At 49.5% G+C, this 16,743-nt stretch overlaps 5 protein-coding genes across 5 annotated transcripts; 2 read left to right on the top strand and 3 right to left on the bottom strand.

Moving 5' to 3' along the window:
* Positions 1 to 1,463: 1,463 nt before the first annotated feature.
* On the bottom strand, positions 1,464 to 2,887 carry N7458_008707 (ankyrin repeat domain-containing protein; the record flags this gene model as incomplete). The annotated part of the gene is made up of 3 exons (XM_056912089.1): positions 1,464 to 1,477; positions 1,558 to 2,344; positions 2,579 to 2,887. 3 exons carry the CDS (start codon positions 2,885 to 2,887, stop codon positions 1,464 to 1,466), a joined length of 1,110 nt encoding a protein of 369 aa, XP_056764915.1.
* Positions 2,888 to 6,161: 3,274 nt separating this feature from the next.
* On the bottom strand, positions 6,162 to 7,106 carry N7458_008706 (Cutinase; the record flags this gene model as incomplete). Its single annotated transcript, XM_056912088.1, has 4 exons — positions 6,162 to 6,319; positions 6,374 to 6,531; positions 6,601 to 6,746; positions 6,801 to 7,106. 4 exons carry the CDS (start codon positions 7,104 to 7,106, stop codon positions 6,162 to 6,164), a joined length of 768 nt encoding a protein of 255 aa, XP_056764914.1.
* Positions 7,107 to 9,783: 2,677 nt separating this feature from the next.
* N7458_008705 (lysozyme) lies at positions 9,784 to 10,538 on the bottom strand (the record flags this gene model as incomplete). Its single annotated transcript, XM_056912087.1, has 2 exons — positions 9,784 to 10,317; positions 10,398 to 10,538. 2 exons carry the CDS (start codon positions 10,536 to 10,538, stop codon positions 9,784 to 9,786), a joined length of 675 nt encoding a protein of 224 aa, XP_056764913.1.
* A 1,910-nt stretch (positions 10,539 to 12,448) lies between these two features.
* Positions 12,449 to 14,698, top strand: N7458_008704 (putative C6 transcription factor; the record flags this gene model as incomplete). The annotated part of the gene is made up of 2 exons (XM_056912086.1): positions 12,449 to 13,814; positions 13,911 to 14,698. 2 exons carry the CDS (start codon positions 12,449 to 12,451, stop codon positions 14,696 to 14,698), a joined length of 2,154 nt encoding a protein of 717 aa, XP_056764912.1.
* Positions 14,699 to 15,265: 567 nt separating this feature from the next.
* Positions 15,266 to 16,657, top strand: N7458_008703 (putative guanine deaminase; the record flags this gene model as incomplete). Its single annotated transcript, XM_056912085.1, has 1 exon — positions 15,266 to 16,657. One exon carries the CDS (start codon positions 15,266 to 15,268, stop codon positions 16,655 to 16,657), a length of 1,392 nt encoding a protein of 463 aa, XP_056764911.1.
* Positions 16,658 to 16,743: the final 86 nt, after the last annotated feature.

Genomic DNA, 16,743 nt, shown 5'->3' with positions numbered 1-16,743 from the left:
GTTGAAAAATCAAGTTGTAGAATATCGCATTTACTATGATGTTTTGGGTGTCCAATCGGCCGGGAATTACGTTAATCGAATCGGGTTTTCTATATTAGCTAGAGCGCTAGTAGGTATAAATTACGTAAGTAATCTCTATACCACTAGTATTTACTAAAGTATATACTTTGAAATTTTGTATTAGCTAACTAATTATTTTTACTCTAGCAAGATAGAGCTATCTTTAAGGATTAGATAAATACAGTATTTAGTAGAGTTTGGGGGCGGGCAAGATTTAAACCTTAAATCCTCCCCAGGCCAAGACTTTCTTAACTGTGCTCCCCCCCTACATAGTCCGACTATCTTTAGGCAGGAGACAGATATGCATCCCATTAATATCCCGTCTCTAAAAAATGCCATCATAACAAGCTCGTCAGGTACACACGAATCATACTTCTGGTGGATGCAATAAATGAAAGTCCACGGGCGAAACACATAAAAAGAAGTCTGGGTCGTCTCGCGGAACTAAGCAAAATTCCGCCTATCCTTGTCACCAGTACTGACAGTACATTCGCGTCGCCTCAATTCACGATAATGAACATGGCTACTGAGATACAAACAAGATATTGCAGTCTATATCAACTATAGGCTCGAGCATGATGAAATCCTTGCCCACCTGAACTCAAGCATGAAAGAAAAAATCCACACGACGCTACTCTGTGGGGCGGATGGGTCGTCAGTAATCCACTCCGTTTTGTTTTAGTTTTCCATTTTTTTCACACATTGATAGATTCCGCTGGACTCAGATGTCATTAGAGAGTCTTAGCATTCAGCGATCAGCAAGATCTATGCATCAATCTCTGAGCTCATTACCAGGGGTAAACACTGCGAGGGGCGCGTATAGACAGATTTTGGAAAGAATCCCGCTGAATGACAGAAAACTTGTTCGTGAAGCTCTCATTTGGCTAAGCTTTGCGAAGCGGCCCCTCTCACCGGACGAACTGAACGAAGTAGTGACAATAGAGGAGATGAGTACCGTCCTCAACGAAGACATAGGACTGGTTTTTGCACAGATTCTGTGTCGGCTTTGCCAAGGACTCATTACCCAGGACAGGTAACCCTGGCTCATTCGACAATCAAATATTTTCTGAATTCGAAGTGGATTCGGTCCTCCAGGGTCCGATATTTCTCACTCAATTCTATTTCTGCCGAGAGGATCCTCGTGCGGCGATGCCTCGCATATCTCAGCCTAGAAAGCTTCCAATGCGGGTACACTACACGCTCAATACCTTGCCAAATTTACGAATATATTCGTGTGAATATCAGTCCTGCGTATACGAATATTAGTAGAGGTTTGCAAATTACGAATGCGAATGCGAATACCTCAAAATCTTACGGATTTGTATTCTTGCTGATCCCCATAGCTCTCCATTTCTACCAGCTTTCTTCTGGTCATTGATGGTGGTCTCGCATGTCCGTATTTTTTATAGCATGAGCTCTAGTGAAAATTATTAATCCAGCTCTGATGTTGACAGCTTGCCACGGAAACCCTCTTATAATCTACGGCTTTAGCATTACCTCCGTGGCGAACCAACAAGTCGTAAATAGGTGACATTTGGCTATATGGAGCCAGATGTAGCGGAGTTTTGCCCTCGGCGTCTCGAGAGTTGGGATCCAAGCCCAAGCGCAACAGCGCCTCTACTGTATCAGTATTCCCATCATAGCGCTCACCGGCTGCGTAATGCAAGGCAGTCCGCTTCCCATTGTCGCGAGCGTGTATATGACACCCTGCTGCATGGAGAGCCTCGAGAGCCGGCACACTTCCACAGCTGGCCGCTCGGAGAAACGGCGTCATCACATCGTTGGTTGCGCCTTCGACTATAGCACCATATTGGAGAAGGAGTGGTACTAACTTGCCAGCTCTATTGAGGAGTGCATGATGCAAGACGCTCCTTGCGGTGCCGGGCTTCTTGGGTTTCACACCGGATTTAATATGCGGTTCCGCGATAGCCCCGTACTCAAAGAGGATCTGTACAGCGTCCTCATTACGGTTCACAATTGCCTTGTATAATGGTGTGGTCCTGGAGGAGTCTCGTATTTCGATATTGGCTCCAGATTTGAGGATAAATTCGAGCATCTCCTTGTTATTGTCACCTACTGCGGCATGGAGTGCTGTGTCTCCCGTACGAGAGGCAATGCCGTGCAAGTTCGCACCCCTCTCAAGGAGGAGCGACACCGCCGGGATGGAACCGCTTGAAACAGCGTTTGCAAGGTCAAGTGCGGTTGCTGGTACCCCTGCGTCCAAGAGCAATCTGATAATATCTGTATGGCCGTATTTTGAGGCTAGCTCTAGGGCAGTGAAGCGCTATAGCTTTGTCGATGTATCAAATCTAGCTGCTAGCAACAGTTTAGTGATTTCCATATGACCGCGTAGAGCTGCTAGAGGCAAGGCTGTTGCCCTATACTCAGGATTTGTTGGTGGTAGAATTTTGTTTTTGAACAGAAATTCGACGGTATGTTGATGCCCGTTATGAATAGCAAAGTGCAAACAGCACCAATTTTCAAACTTCAGGGTTTCCCAAAAAGTGCGTTGATATACAGATTCGCCAGGCCGGTAAGAGTATAAGCGGTCCCCAGTGGTTCCAATTTCCGGACAGACATAGTAATCCTGTGGAATCCGCGAAAGCAGGAATTTTATGGTCCTATTGTGGCCATATTCCGCTGCCCGGTGTAAGAAGCTTCTCGGATCCCAGGGCCGCGGTAACGCAGCACCATTGCTAAGGATAATCCGGATAACTCCATCATAGCCACCCTCAACCGCCTTGGGTAATGATTTTGCTAGAGTCCTCCTGGTGGCTCCTGTTGCCCGCTTTGACAATGTCGCCACTGCCTCTTGATGACCTCGCATAACTGTTATGTCCAGGCCCTCCAGCCCTTGCTTGGATAAGGCTTTCACTCCGTGTTTCAGAAGCGCCTGGACAGCCCAAAGCCGATTCTTTGAAGCAGCGAACTTCAATGCAATTTCAGCTAAGTGAGGCCTTCTATATATCCATACCTGTTTCCGGTTTCCGGGAGATCGTACAGCTGAATACAAGGCACGAGGCGTAGAATCCATACACTTGAGAACAACCTGCAGTATAGATTTCTGCTAGCAGTTAATTGCACAGATCGAACAATTTACTAATATGTCAGCCGCCTTGAATCGGTCATCGTAAGACTCCTTGAATCGGTCAGATCTTGGCTTCTGTGGCAATAGCTTCAAGAATAATGTCTTATCTCCTTTCTCGCATGCGAAGTAAAATGCCTTTTCTATCCCCTCAGCTTTCGGGTACGTTTTTGATGAACTATTCTGTATCTGGTTCACGTATGTCACAAAGTCTGGCTTTGGAAGATCGGATAGAATAGAGGCGAGGCGGTGATTACCCGCCAACTTAAGGTGAAAACGGTCCAGATATGTAAGGTTGGAAAAAATAAGCCCGAGGATGTCTTCTGGCAGAGAAGCCAGGCCCTTTATAGTCGGGTCAGAACAAGTAATCCCAGGGATCATGACTTGGGGCATACCTTACCCGTTGAATGGTTTACCTTCCTACTCCTCTGGACAACAGATGAGCTATTACCTTTCAATTTTCTAGGTCCCTTAAACCAGCTGGTTGTCATGGTGAAAGAGTTGACGGCGTGAGGAATGGTTGTGGCAGGTTGATGCAGCTACTGGATGGTGAAAATATGGAGAACACACAAGTATGAAACTATTCATACAGGCTCTATTGATGGTGTGGTGGTGAAGAGGGAAAGAGGAGAATAGCAAGACGGGCCTATCTATCACGGTGGGGTGGCGCGACTGGGTGCCTGAGAGCCCAGGCAGCATTTCAGCAGGGCGCAGCTGGCGTGCACAGCCTTTATGATCTTCACCCCATAAAGGAAGTAGGTTATCTACCGCGTCATGTGATACATGTGCGATATGCTGCTCCGAGGGCCGAATTCTAGGTTTTGATTTATTCATAGACTGTCCAATCCGTCCAATTATTGGCAGTTATGCAGCCACGACTATAATTACAGGTCTCCCCACCCTCGCTTTCAGAAAATAAGCCGTTCCTTGCACGAATGACTTCCACGTCCGCTCCAGCCGGTCGCCCTCTACTCATAGCTCTAATTACTATTCCGTGTCTCTGTACTTGTTAGGCCTTTCCCGGCCCTCCTCTACTTCTATATACCAAAATTCACTCGTCTTCGCTATATATATTCAAGTACCGTGGACAGTACTGCTTGGAATTGCCCTAGCGGTCCAACTCGATCGATTGAATCGCTGATGTGAATTTCGAAAAGGGCTTTTCGAGCGTAAGAAACTCGTTTGTTCTTTTGCTTTCCAGCATGGCCTTTGTCCTGGGGAAAGTGGCAATCAACGTCCGGCAGACAAAAACAAGTAGAAATACGTTATATTTCCAATATGTTTTATATGGATCCCAACTATCCAGACACTGAGGCAAACAACTTTCTCTCGTTAGGTACGTTTTACCTCATTCAGAAGCCCCAAAGATGGTGAATATGAATGGAGAAGCAACCTACGTGCTAGGGCGTGAAATTAGTATAAATATAATATGATTCTCGTCTGAGGGTTTAGAGTTGTGACACAGCCTCGCGCTAATGCGCGGGATATCACAGTAGTTCAACAAGATTGGTTAGATACTAGAGAGCACATGCCTCGCTCTCTACCCCTAAGGTGCAGCACCACATGCATTCGCAACATGCATTCGCAACATGCATTCGCCATTAGCTCGTACTCATCTAGGCGCTGTTACACCGGGAAGGGGGAGGGGGTTGTGGGCACAGGTAGAGAAAATTGTACGAAGAGCCGCATCTTCGCATCTTGCTCTTCGATTGCTAAAGCCAAGATGTGGAAGACGAGACGAGACGATATTCATGGGTACATAGGGCTAGATGGGTCGGAGATTGGGGTATGATGGGGTATGTGGCATGGAAAAGGGGGCAGAATGATTGGTCTTACAGCCCGTCCCGCATTAGCATTTAACGTTGAACTGAAATCAGGCATATAAGCAGGAGCATTTTATTCGTTCCATCAAGACTGGCTTACCAAGCTAATGGTCACGTCAGTAGGGTACCAGCCCGTCAATTTCCTGGCTCCGGCGTCCTTGGCTCGGTCCTTTTATATTAAAGACGCGGCTGTGATTTTTCTTAGTGAGAGAGCCATGATACATCCTTGGGCTAATGCATAGGGTTACACATTGGAAAGAGGACAGAGAGGACAAAGAGAACAGGGTTCCAGGTCCGCCAAAACGTGAAACGCGCTATGCATCAACCGCGTCAGCTACAACCACGATCCTATCAGCGAACGTTCACCTTTAAAGCCTAATAAAATCCAATTTTGGTGAGTGTTGTCAAGTCTCTTCACGGAGAAGGGGATACTATGTCATGCTTTGAGTTCCTAAAATTAACTTTGCGCCATTTCTCGAGGATATACTTTACCAGAAACCGTGATTAGATGACAACAGCCTTCTAGAAAAGGTACCCACCAATCGAAATTAGTTTAACCCTGTGATCCGTTAAACCGTGGATTACGTTGGTGACTAATTCTTAGTTAAGCCCAGAGTATCCTAGCTACAAGGTTTATATGCCTTATCCTTTGATATGCCGATGTTTATCTATAAGATCATTCTTTATATATTTGTGCTCTTAAAAAGTAATCACCATCTCATAAATTTACATTTACTCACTGCCCTATTAACCTGACCAAAACGGATACTCCGAGCAATACAGTGCATTATTAATATCAAAGATAGCTAGGCAGATAGTGAGCTTAATTTAGCGTAGTCAGCACTAGGCATGTTAGTTAACTAAGCAAAACTCAAGATTCAATCGTAGTAAGCACTAATAATGTGGTGACATGTGTCATGCGCCTGGACCCGCTAATCGAACAAGCAAAAAGACAAAATATGTCAGAACGCTATCTTCTGGCATGAACGGAACCGATGCTAGGCTTTCAAGGGCACTCTATATGGGAACCCAAAAGTGCGGAGATACACTAGATAGGCTAGAAGGCTATAGTGCATACTGTATCTACTGTAGAGGTTGTTACTACTAAATAGATCAGGGGGAGACCCCCTGAGACTCCTTTGGGACCCCCCTTTTAAAGCTGTCTAGTGTAATCTTGATCGTGGCCACGTCAACTAAACAGCCGCAGCAAAATTGACGGCATTCACAACGTCGACGGCATAGGTGAGATGAGAAGGACCAATAAGAATGCCATTCTTGCAAATGTCATCAAGAGCGTGGCATGCAGTAAAGACTCTCGATTGGGGAATACTGTTTAGGGCCTGTCCTTTCACTGCTCTCTATTAGCGGGGTTTATAAACAGTATCGTGGTGGTGGTGATTCATACGTGGATCTCCAAAGAGAAGAACACTGGATATCCAGCTGGCGGTAGAAGCATCAAGCTGTGCGATTGCTTCGTGAACGATTTGACATCCCTGGGAGTATCCCGACGCGATCAGTTTTGTATGAGGGCATTGGGTCTTCGCCGCCTTGATTTGTCGTGCCCTACATACTTGAAGTTAGCTGTTGGCTTATTCAAATATTTTGTATCCATATTATCCACCTTCGACGTACATCTCTGTGACTCCATTTGGATCCCCTCCTGCCAGGTAGCCTTGGACCGACGCCGAATAGTCATTGACACCTTGGATGGTAAGGGTAGAAGAACCGAATTTGTCATCCAGAGCATCGAATAATGGCGGGCCAACCAAAACTCCGACCTAAGGATATTGAGCGTTAGCATAATTACACACACTACGTATCTTCTCACGTACATTGCCCGGCTCAGCTGTACCACGAGCAAATATCACAGTCCATTCCGTGCATGTTCCCCCTAGCTCATTGTATGTCTCTTGGGCTCCAGTTAAGGCACCGAGAAGGGTGTCAAAGCTGGTAATGAGTTGACTTGCATCTGTTATAGATGTGTTTATAGCGGGGAGATGACCGAGGAGAATGCTCAGAAAGCTATTCAATCCAGCACCCCGTTCCGTGATGTGCACATCATCTGGCTCCGCTAACGGAAATGCATAGGCATTGAGCCCGATAAATATCAAAGTAAAATATTCCAACTTGAAGAACATTGTTCTCTTTCAAAATTTGACTGTTCTATTAGATTTGGTGGGCTGCTAAGAAAATGCTCAGCTATACCACTTACCTCACGGCGTACCGCAACACATTTTATATTCCAGTGAGCACGACCATTTTCTGGGATTCACATGGAATTTCCATATAAGTTGCCATTCACACCGAGGTCTTCAGGAGCTACAGATATTTGAAGAAAGTACCAGACTAGCGGAATCTACGTACTGCACAGTCGAATGTCACGATCCCCACTTCCCCACCAACCCTAAAAGTCTATTATTGCATAGGTGATTGACCGATTGGCCGACTGCGGGGAGAGCCGGAATTTAGTCGGAGCCCAGTTATGAGGCTACCGTGATTGCTTTCTTCTTGCTTTCATATCTTAGGGTCGGGCAAGGCTGTTGGTTGGTTGCGGGAGTCTAATAGGTCAGGTGCTGTGACTGTATCGCAGAAGCTCAACATAGATATTATGATGCTCCATCAGTGAGATCACTAAAAGATCCGAGGTTGCAGGCTGACTGGAGATTCCTCTACATCTCTTATCTTCAAATACGACATGCGAGGCTTGCAATGCCTGTTGACGACAACAGGGGTCACATGGCCCTCTTTGTGCTTACTCCGAGACTGCACTCAAACGCAGCCCTGAAACTGCGGGGGCACACCTCCCAGGTGGAAAAGCGATTATCCCTTCGGCCGAACTTTCAAAAATGGAACCAAAGTCATGGGGCAATTAGGAAGACCTAGTAGACTCAGAATATTTTGCATGATAGACTTGCCCGCCCGACGCGCGTTCCTGGATTCTCAAGAGCGTCGAGACTTTCTTCGCACGAAGATTCCAAGATCAAGTTCAGGTCCCCAAATTTTCCAGGATTTGATAAATAATCGATCACCCTACACAGTTTGCAGATACTAGTTATATTCCTCGTTCTCGGGGTTTCCAGGTACCGGATATCAGTCATAACAGCGAAATGGAGGGGACTTTCATTTGACAGCTCAAACTCGCCTGCCAGAGGTCAAAAAATGCACAGGTTTGTCAGCACAAACCGACAATATAAACCCCTGGGAGAAACGCATGCCACAAGAAAATGATCGTTTTAGACTGGCCACAGGTGCCTGCATGATGATGATTACGTCCATCGGCTTACCCTGTGGGGAGTGGGTCGTGGGTAACAGATGGAGTTAGGGCAGCGTCGTCTCAAGCCTGAATTCAGAGCCTTCGGAAAGGGTCTAACCAGACGTGCTTCAACTTCTTGGTAGCATGACAACTCTTATACTCGTATTTGGATCGACTAGTATTACTTGATTGGCTCGTATACTGAACATTCTCGTGGTCCATCGTATCAATCGGGACTAAGAAGAGGATTATGGCCATTTGTCGGGGTCCCACTGTACAGTGAGCACTCAGCTTAACCCCGCGGCGGGACAAAATCCTGCTCCGTCGACTTTGTCTGAGTACGTCTGCCAATTTTCAACTTTGATCTTACTCTTGGCTATGACTCAGGCCAAGTCTTCTCTTCATCTCGGTTTCTTGATTACAACGCAGGAGCAACTGACGGAAACTGACGGGAATCTCTCGCGATTCTAGGCCCATGGTCAACTTCGAAGTGTGTCTCCGACACGAAAGCAAACCCCACCAAATGGCAAGCCAAGAAAGCGAGGTTGTTCCACATCTATTCTAGAATGTATCTCTATTGACAGGACACGAGACTTTTGCGCCAATGAGTGACAAGATGATTCCAAAAGCATTCTGGTAACGAGACTCTTAATATGGAATATCCAGGGCGTCTCGGCCAACTGTGATATGGCATGGGTGAGGATTGCCACTAAAGCCATCCATCGCGCAATAACTGCCCGGCGAATAGCATGGCATGGCCCCGGTCCAAGAAATGGATGCCTAGAGTCGATTATTATCGATTACGGCAAGGTATCCGTCATGCAAATGTCCGACTCTGCGCCCGCGCTCCGTCTTCTGCATATGTGCTTCACCGCGGAGGACCAGCGACCACTGGTTACAACGCTCTTCTCTGAAACGGCTGTACTTGTAGAATTACTTAGATATGATCTTATCTAGTGTTTTATGATCTTTCAAACCCTCGGGTACGTGATATCACAATGCTACAGAGTGCCCTATTAATCAACTGCATCTATGTTAGTAAACCCAATAGGCCTTTTTTCTACTTCCCGAGTTAACCGCTACGACTCTCCCGGCGACGGCCACCCCCATGATTCATTAGTAGCAACTATCATCAGACTTTGTCGGTGATTTGAGGAAGCCCGATATTTTCTGCGTTGCAACCATTACTTGAACTTTCAAGTGTAGGGACGGAGCGTATCAGACTACAACCCTCTTGTGTCCTTCTCGGATACATGTTAGACAGTCCAATATAGCAGAACGGAAGGTGGAAGACAGATTTCGAATCGAGGCGTATAACTAGCGTTGCTAAAATGGGTCTACCGCATTCCAGACTATAACAATGAAATCTCATAATGCATTTGGTTCCCGAAGTGGCTGCTAGGAAAACAGTCCGTGTATCTAAGAGTCCACTGAGGACTCTTGCCCCTTGTACATGGGAAAATCTGACTGGGTTGTCTCCTTCGAACCCAGGCCCCTTGCCAAATCCAATCCTTTGTACATCATTCATCCACAGAACCTCCTATGTGTCTCAATCACGAGGTTTACCCCTTGGCGAAGGTCTTCAGATTATCTTCACTTCCGTTCCAGATGTCCGAGTCCCCACCGTAGCTGTAGGAGTCCGAGTTCTGCCAGAAGCTCTGGTACGGCCATCCACCGGGCACCGTGCCCACGGAGCTTGAGTAGCGAGCCAAGACAAGTGGATAGTCCTGGCTAAAGGCAGTGCTACCCCCAGTGCAGGTATTCCACCAATCGGCAGTGGTGTAGATCATAGGGTATCTACCCGTCTTGCTTTTGTAGGTCTCGCCAAAGTCCTTGACCCAGGCGACCATATCAGATGCGCTCAGGCCGTAGCAGGTCGCCCCGGAGGGATTGTATTCAATGTCCAGCATTCCTGGCAACGTGATGCCATCGTTGGACCAGCCTCCGCCATGAGCCAAGAAGAAATTGGCCTGCGTGGCGCCCGAGCTAGAGTCAGGATGGGCAAAGTGATAGCCTCCTCGGATGAGCCCGGCAGAAGTGGCACCAGTGTAATGGCTCGAGAAGCTGCTGTCGATGTACGTGGTACCCTCGGTTGCCTAGTGAATTTTGCGACGAACAATGTCAGTCTCGAGTTGGGTACTATATCATAATCGGCCCGCTTTGAACGGGCACACACCTTGATCATTACAAACCGGGCTCCAGAAGAGTACGCGCCGGCGAAATTGACAGTACCCTGATAGCCAGAGATATCGAAGCCCTGGACGCTGGCTTGGGCGACGCCAGCGGCGACCAGGAGCGAGAGAATTGCCGTCTTCATTGTCGGTTCAGAGATCAATTCCTCACAAAGTCCTCGGCATGGAGAGAGTGGTCAATCTGGGGGTTGATGGCAGGGGTGAGATGGCTCTATTTATGGGCAATGCCAGGCGACGGCGCACGCTTCATGGCGTGCCCTCGTCGGCGCGTTGCCCGCACCATGTCGTATCCCAAAATAAATGCATCAAAGCAGATCATCGTCTAATTAAGGATCAGGGTAGGACCAAAGGAGAGAATACGAGACCATGGCATGCCGGTTGGGGCATTAGCCGATGACGATCAATCCACTAGTGGCGGGGCAAAGGGAGGAGGGGGGTTGAGGGTCAGTTCAATGGAAATTAGCATGATTGACGCTGATAACAACCATTCAACATCTATGTACCCGAATGTCGTGGTGAGATGATGCTATTCTCTGCGGACCGACCGAGAGATGAATGAGACTATCTGGCGGTTTGTCCACGACCACGCCCATGAATCGCCCAGTCGATGCCGAGGGGATTCAAGATCCTCGGTTCCAGGATGCAGGATGCAGGAACCAGAGATCTTCTCGATGCTTTCATTCTCAATGGTGATCGAACAACTCTCATGGAGTCTGCCCTACGTTTCGTCTGTCTCGCAAGCCACCTCGCAAACCAGGTTTGGGGGCCGGAGCTGTTGGCCAGTCATGTCGAGTGAGGATTCTTCACGTGTCTTGAAAGCCTGGCAATTTGTATCAGGAAGAGTCCGATCATCCGATGGAAGGTTGTATCCCGATGCGCTTGGGTTGTTTCATGTACAGACTTGCATAGACTTGTCCTCAACTACTCACTACTATAAGTATTCGTGATTCGATTCTTCTTCTTATTGATGTCGTATCTCGTACCGATGTGGATTAGGCTTTTTTTCTGCAGACTCGGCATTTTATCTGTTCCTTGCAGATCGCCAGGTACTCGTTCGTATTCATGGCTATTATTATCAGCAGGGCAAGTAGAATTATAATTACTATAGATATGGGACCATGTTCCGTTCCTATTGGCTCTAGTCATTCTTACTCATCAATGTACGGATAGGGAGATAGGGATCAATTGGATGATTGAAGCTTGGCCGACAATGGGAGGTGTTATGTATATTCTTCCATCAAAATGGATATGACTTCATGTCGAGAGGTGCCTAGCTCGCTAGGTGGTGCATCAGGGAGCACACCTTATTGTTCAACATCTACCTCAATACCTCCATTACGCGAGTGTATACCGAGCTTCCAACTTGGAACCATGGACCTAGAGTATGTCCTCCAGGGCTCAGTACCTATATCCATGATGAGTTCTAGATAGCATCACGTCCAGGGCTGCACTTCCCGACCACGTGACGATCATCCTAGTCATTTCCTCGTAATTTCCAATCTGGGCGGCGATAATACCGAATACATTTCCTCGTTTCTTAGATGCTTCGTCTCCCTGCTCAGGTTCTCGCATAATCTCACCCAAAGCAGCCCTAGGCTGGGATTCGCTTAGGTCCAGTCAAATGCCACTAACTGTAAGTGTGCTACAGGTACCCCTGGAGATTATTGCATAGGGTATTCACCCTTTGGTTTTAGGAGTAATCACTATTACATTGATCACTCGGCAGGGATTAGTTCGCCGGCGATCTGCAGGGCCTCCGATCCAGTCGTCTTCGGTCAAGAATCGAATCTCCCGAAACGAGCTCCACTTCTGCCCACCTTCCTCCTCTCCTGCAACCATCGACCCATCGACCCATCGACCCATCGACCTCTCCTTGTCTCCTTTCCTCTTCCGCTAAACCCCCGAGTCCGACCTCTCCAGTCCCGCCCCTTGTGGCTCATCCCAGTGGCTGGCTCTCGTATCGGAGGCTGAACTGGCAACTCTCGCTGGAGATGGATTGCGGCCCCAGCCGCCCTGTGCCTGCTCTCTCCTCACGATGACGAGCAGCTCGGGCAACAAGGACTTTCGCGACCAGCTCGGCAAGTTTCGCCTCGAGTCTCCCAATCTCTCGTCTCCCACGGCCACCTCCTTGCCCAAACCATCCCCTCGCTCGTCGTACCATTCCGCTTCCTCGCCCTCATCGCTGCTACAGCAGCAGCCCCCGCCAACGTCCGACTCGGCACCGACGCCCGACGCCACGTCCACCCCGAGCGCGCGCAGCAAACGCGTATCGACGGCATGCGATTTTTGCCGTAAACGCAAGAAGAAGTGTGACTTTCGGTACCCGAATTGCTCGGCCTGCACGCGTGCCGGAGTTCGCTGTACCATCCCCCCGCCCGGCCCCCAGGTCGCGAGTGCTTCGGTGCCCCGAGATCAGCTGGAAACCCTACAAAAACGAGTCCGATGGCTAGAGGAGGTCGTGCGGCGCAAAATGGGCGTCTCCGTGGTCGACCTGGCGACGGGTTCCCCCGTGGACGGCGAGGGAGATCCGGATTGGTGGTATCAGGTCCCCGCGATGATCGCGACCGGCAGTCGCTCATCCGTGAATTCCATGCTGAGCCCCGTGGGGAGCGGCAGCTCCTCGACGACGCCAGGATTGGCAGCCATCTCAGAGTCACCCTCGGGGGTGGGTGTTGAGCTGCCCAACGTGGGCGAGATCCTGCGCGATCAGCTGGAAAATCGCCGTCCGTCCGTGGCGCGGCCATCCGTCGCTCCACGGGTGCTACGCCTGGCCTCACTTGAGGAGGCGGAACGAGTCGCAGGCCAGTACTTTGACAGCATAGGATACCAGTACCCATTCCTCTCCCGGCCGGAGTTCTTCGGCCATCTGCGCCACATCTACACGGGCGGCGTGCCAACCCCAGAGGTCCATAATGCGTACCACATCATCATCGCCACCTCATTGCTGATCGGATCGGCCGAGCCTGCACAAGCCAGCGAGTTTTATCACGCGAGCCAGGAGACTCTCCCGCTCGCGCTTCAGAACGAGGACTTGCCGTCCATTCGGGCCTTGCTCGGGTTGGCCCTGTATACCATGTTTGCAACCACCGGTCCCAGCATCTGGCATGTCTTGGGGGCTACCCTCCGACTCGCGATTAGCATGGGCCTGCACAAAGCTCGGTCATACCCAACGATGATGGAAGAAGAGATGGCCAAGCGTGCCTTTTGGAGCCTATACAACCTGGATCGCCTCATTGCCAGCACGTTGGGACGACCTCTGGGGATTCCAGACGACGATATCAGCGTGGGCCTCCCACGGGAGCTGAATGACGATGGGATGGAAGCACCCGGTGCTAGTACGATGACCATTCCTCTGCAGGTCATCCGCCTGCGACGGATCTTTTCTCGTATCTACCAATACTGTAAGTGTGAGACCTTGCCAGGAAGCTTCTCCTGACCATCATTCTTTTCCACTTGTTCCAGACCTCGTGCTGAACTTGCAATTCCTTCGAATTTAGTGTACAGCAATCTCCCCCAACCATCTCCACAGGAGGTCGCCGCCACGCTAGGTCAATTTCGTCGCGAGGTGGATGACTGGCGCATGGCGGCCCCTGTTTACCCTTCTGCACTCCTCTACTCGACCTCTTACTACGACTATCTGTATTATACTACCTTACTGCTGATGTACCGGCCGAGCCCTCGAAATCCCACTCCGGATGCAACCAGTCTTGTCAGCTGCGGTGATTCCAGTATTCAAGTGATTCGATCCTACTGGGATAGCTACTCCGTGGGCAAGCTGAAATGGATCTGGTTGACGCTGAGCCAGGTCTATTTCGCCGGCATCACCATTTTGTGGTGCTTGGAACAGAATGCCCGTTGTTTGCGCGACTCCCGGCCAGCTCCATGGCATCCCGACGAGCAGATCATGCGTCGGGGCATCCAAGCTGTTGTGGTGCTGCTCGAGCAATTTGGTAAGCGGCGTCCAGGAGTGGACCGACTGGCCGAGACATTCCGCCATCAAAGCACCACAATCTTTAGCCAAATGGCGTATCGACAACAACAACTGGAACAGCAACAGCAGCAGCAACAGCAGCGCCATCATGTACAACCTCTTATGCCACCTCAACCCTCCGTCACTCTCGCCCCTCCACCCCCACCTCCAGTTCCCTTGGCCCCTGTTTTGGATGACGTTTTGCTGGTCGATGGCCGCGGGGCCATGCCCATGGTCGACCCGCAGATGGCAGAGCAACTTTATTATTCATACAACTGGTTTCAGGAGGAGATGGCCAGTTACTATACCCTTTGAGCGCCCTTTCTTGATTTCCATAGATGGATGGGGCTTGCCTGCGTTGGGGACTAGGGGGGACGGGGGAGTTGGCGGTCATGGACTAATCACCTCGGTGTAATTCACATATACACAATTTCTTTTTGCCAGCCATGTCGATTTGTTTGTCATATACCCCTTCAAATGAATGAAACATTGATGAATCACCTATCTTGGTCTTCTTAGATACCTCTTATCCAGTCCTGCTTCCTATAGTTTCCCAGAATCTGACCGGATTTGAACTCCAAAGTCAATACTCCCACAAACGCGATTGCCCATGTGTGTGCCGATGGTTAGAGTAGTTCAAGAAAATGATACCTTCCAGTCGTAGAGATAGGATTTTCGAGGATCATGCACTCGTTATTGGCCGGAGGCTGCCCGCAGGAAACCCCTCCCTACATCCAGTCCCATTTCACAACAACAAACTTCTCTCTTTTACACCTTCGTCATATCAGTGTGCGTTTTCCAATTCTACACCTCCCAGTTGATCTTGCATATTGAAAAGATATCCTTGGTATTCGAATAAGGACCTAGCTTCGAACATTCGCCATGGAGGACTTGGATAAAACCTCAACCCCCGCATCAGGCCTCCCTCTCGCATTTCACGGCACCGCAATTCACTCTCGCAGCTTGACTGAACTCCAGATTCTGGAAAACTGCTTCATTCTGGTCGATAAAACAGGCAAGATCCAAGCACTGCAAGCAGACGTGGAATCCAGTCAAATCAGCTCCATCATCTCGGATCACGGATATGCGCCCGATGTGTTCCCAGTCAAGTATCTTCGTCGAGGCGAATTCTTGTGTCCGGGCTTCGTGGACACCCACAATCATGCCCCTCAGTGGACACAGCGTGGTGTGGGCCGCGGCATATCACTGATCGACTGGTTGAACAAAGTTACGTTCGCCCACGAAGCCAAGTTCGCTGACGCCGAGTATGCCAAGCGCACGTACGCTTCGTGTGTCGAGGGCTTCCTCCAGCAGGGTATTACGACTGCATCCTACTATGGATCTCATCACGGTGAAGCGACGTGTATCTTGGCCGACACCTGCTACGAGAAAGGCCAGCGAGCCTTGGTTGGCAAGTGCAATATGAATCGGAACGCTCCAGACTGGTATCGCGATCCATCCATCTCGGACTCCTTGCGCGAGACACGAGCATTGATCCAGCACGTCCAGGGTCTTGATCCAGAAGCTCGGTTGGTGAAGCCCGTCATCACCCCTCGATTCGCAATTTCGTGCGAATCGGATCTTCTCTCGGGTCTGGGGGCTATTGCTCAGGAATATCCTGACCTGCCGATTCAGACCCATTTCAACGAGGAAAAGCAGGAGATCGAGTTCACCCGCGAACTGTTTCCAAATTTCCACCTAGAAGCCGATCTATACCGGCATTTTGGATTACTTAACGACCGATCTATCTTGGCCCACTGCATCTATCTGGAAGAAAAAGAAATGGAGATGCTACAAGAGCTCCGTTGTGGTGTGGCGCACTGCCCAATTGCCAATACCACCATGCGCGATTTTATGATTGCGCCCATTCGCGAGTACCTTCGCCGCGGGATCAAGGTCGGTCTGGGGACAGACAGTGGCGGTGGGTATTCCTCATCCATGTTGGATGCGATGAAGCAAGCTTTCGTGGTGTCGATCGCCCAAAAGACGCTCACCAACGGACGAGACGAACCATTGTCACTGGCCGAGGGGTTCTACCTCGCGACAATGGGCGGAGCTCAAGTTTGTGGCTTGGAGGATAAGATCGGTAGCTTTGCGGTGGGAAAGGAGTTCGATGCCCTGGAGATACATACTGTCGATCTTGAGCAACGCGGGGTGATGTCGCCCGTCGAAGAGGATGACTCGACTTTCGTCATCTTTGAAAAGTTTCTCATGACGGGCGATGATCGGAACATTGCCAAAGTTTATGTCCAGGGGCGATCGGTGAAAGTATGAGCTATGTTCACCTTGGAGGGCAGCCAGATAATGCTAAATGGAGAGAGGATACAACCGGAGACGAACCGTTTCTCACAGGGAGGCAA

The sequence above is a fragment of the Penicillium daleae genome, assembly GCF_028827525.1.
Source record: "Penicillium daleae strain IBT 16125 chromosome Unknown utg000007l_segment0_segment0, whole genome shotgun sequence".
NCBI lineage: Eukaryota > Fungi > Ascomycota > Eurotiomycetes > Eurotiales > Aspergillaceae > Penicillium > Penicillium daleae.
This window is presented reverse-complemented; position numbering and strand designations above follow the sequence as displayed.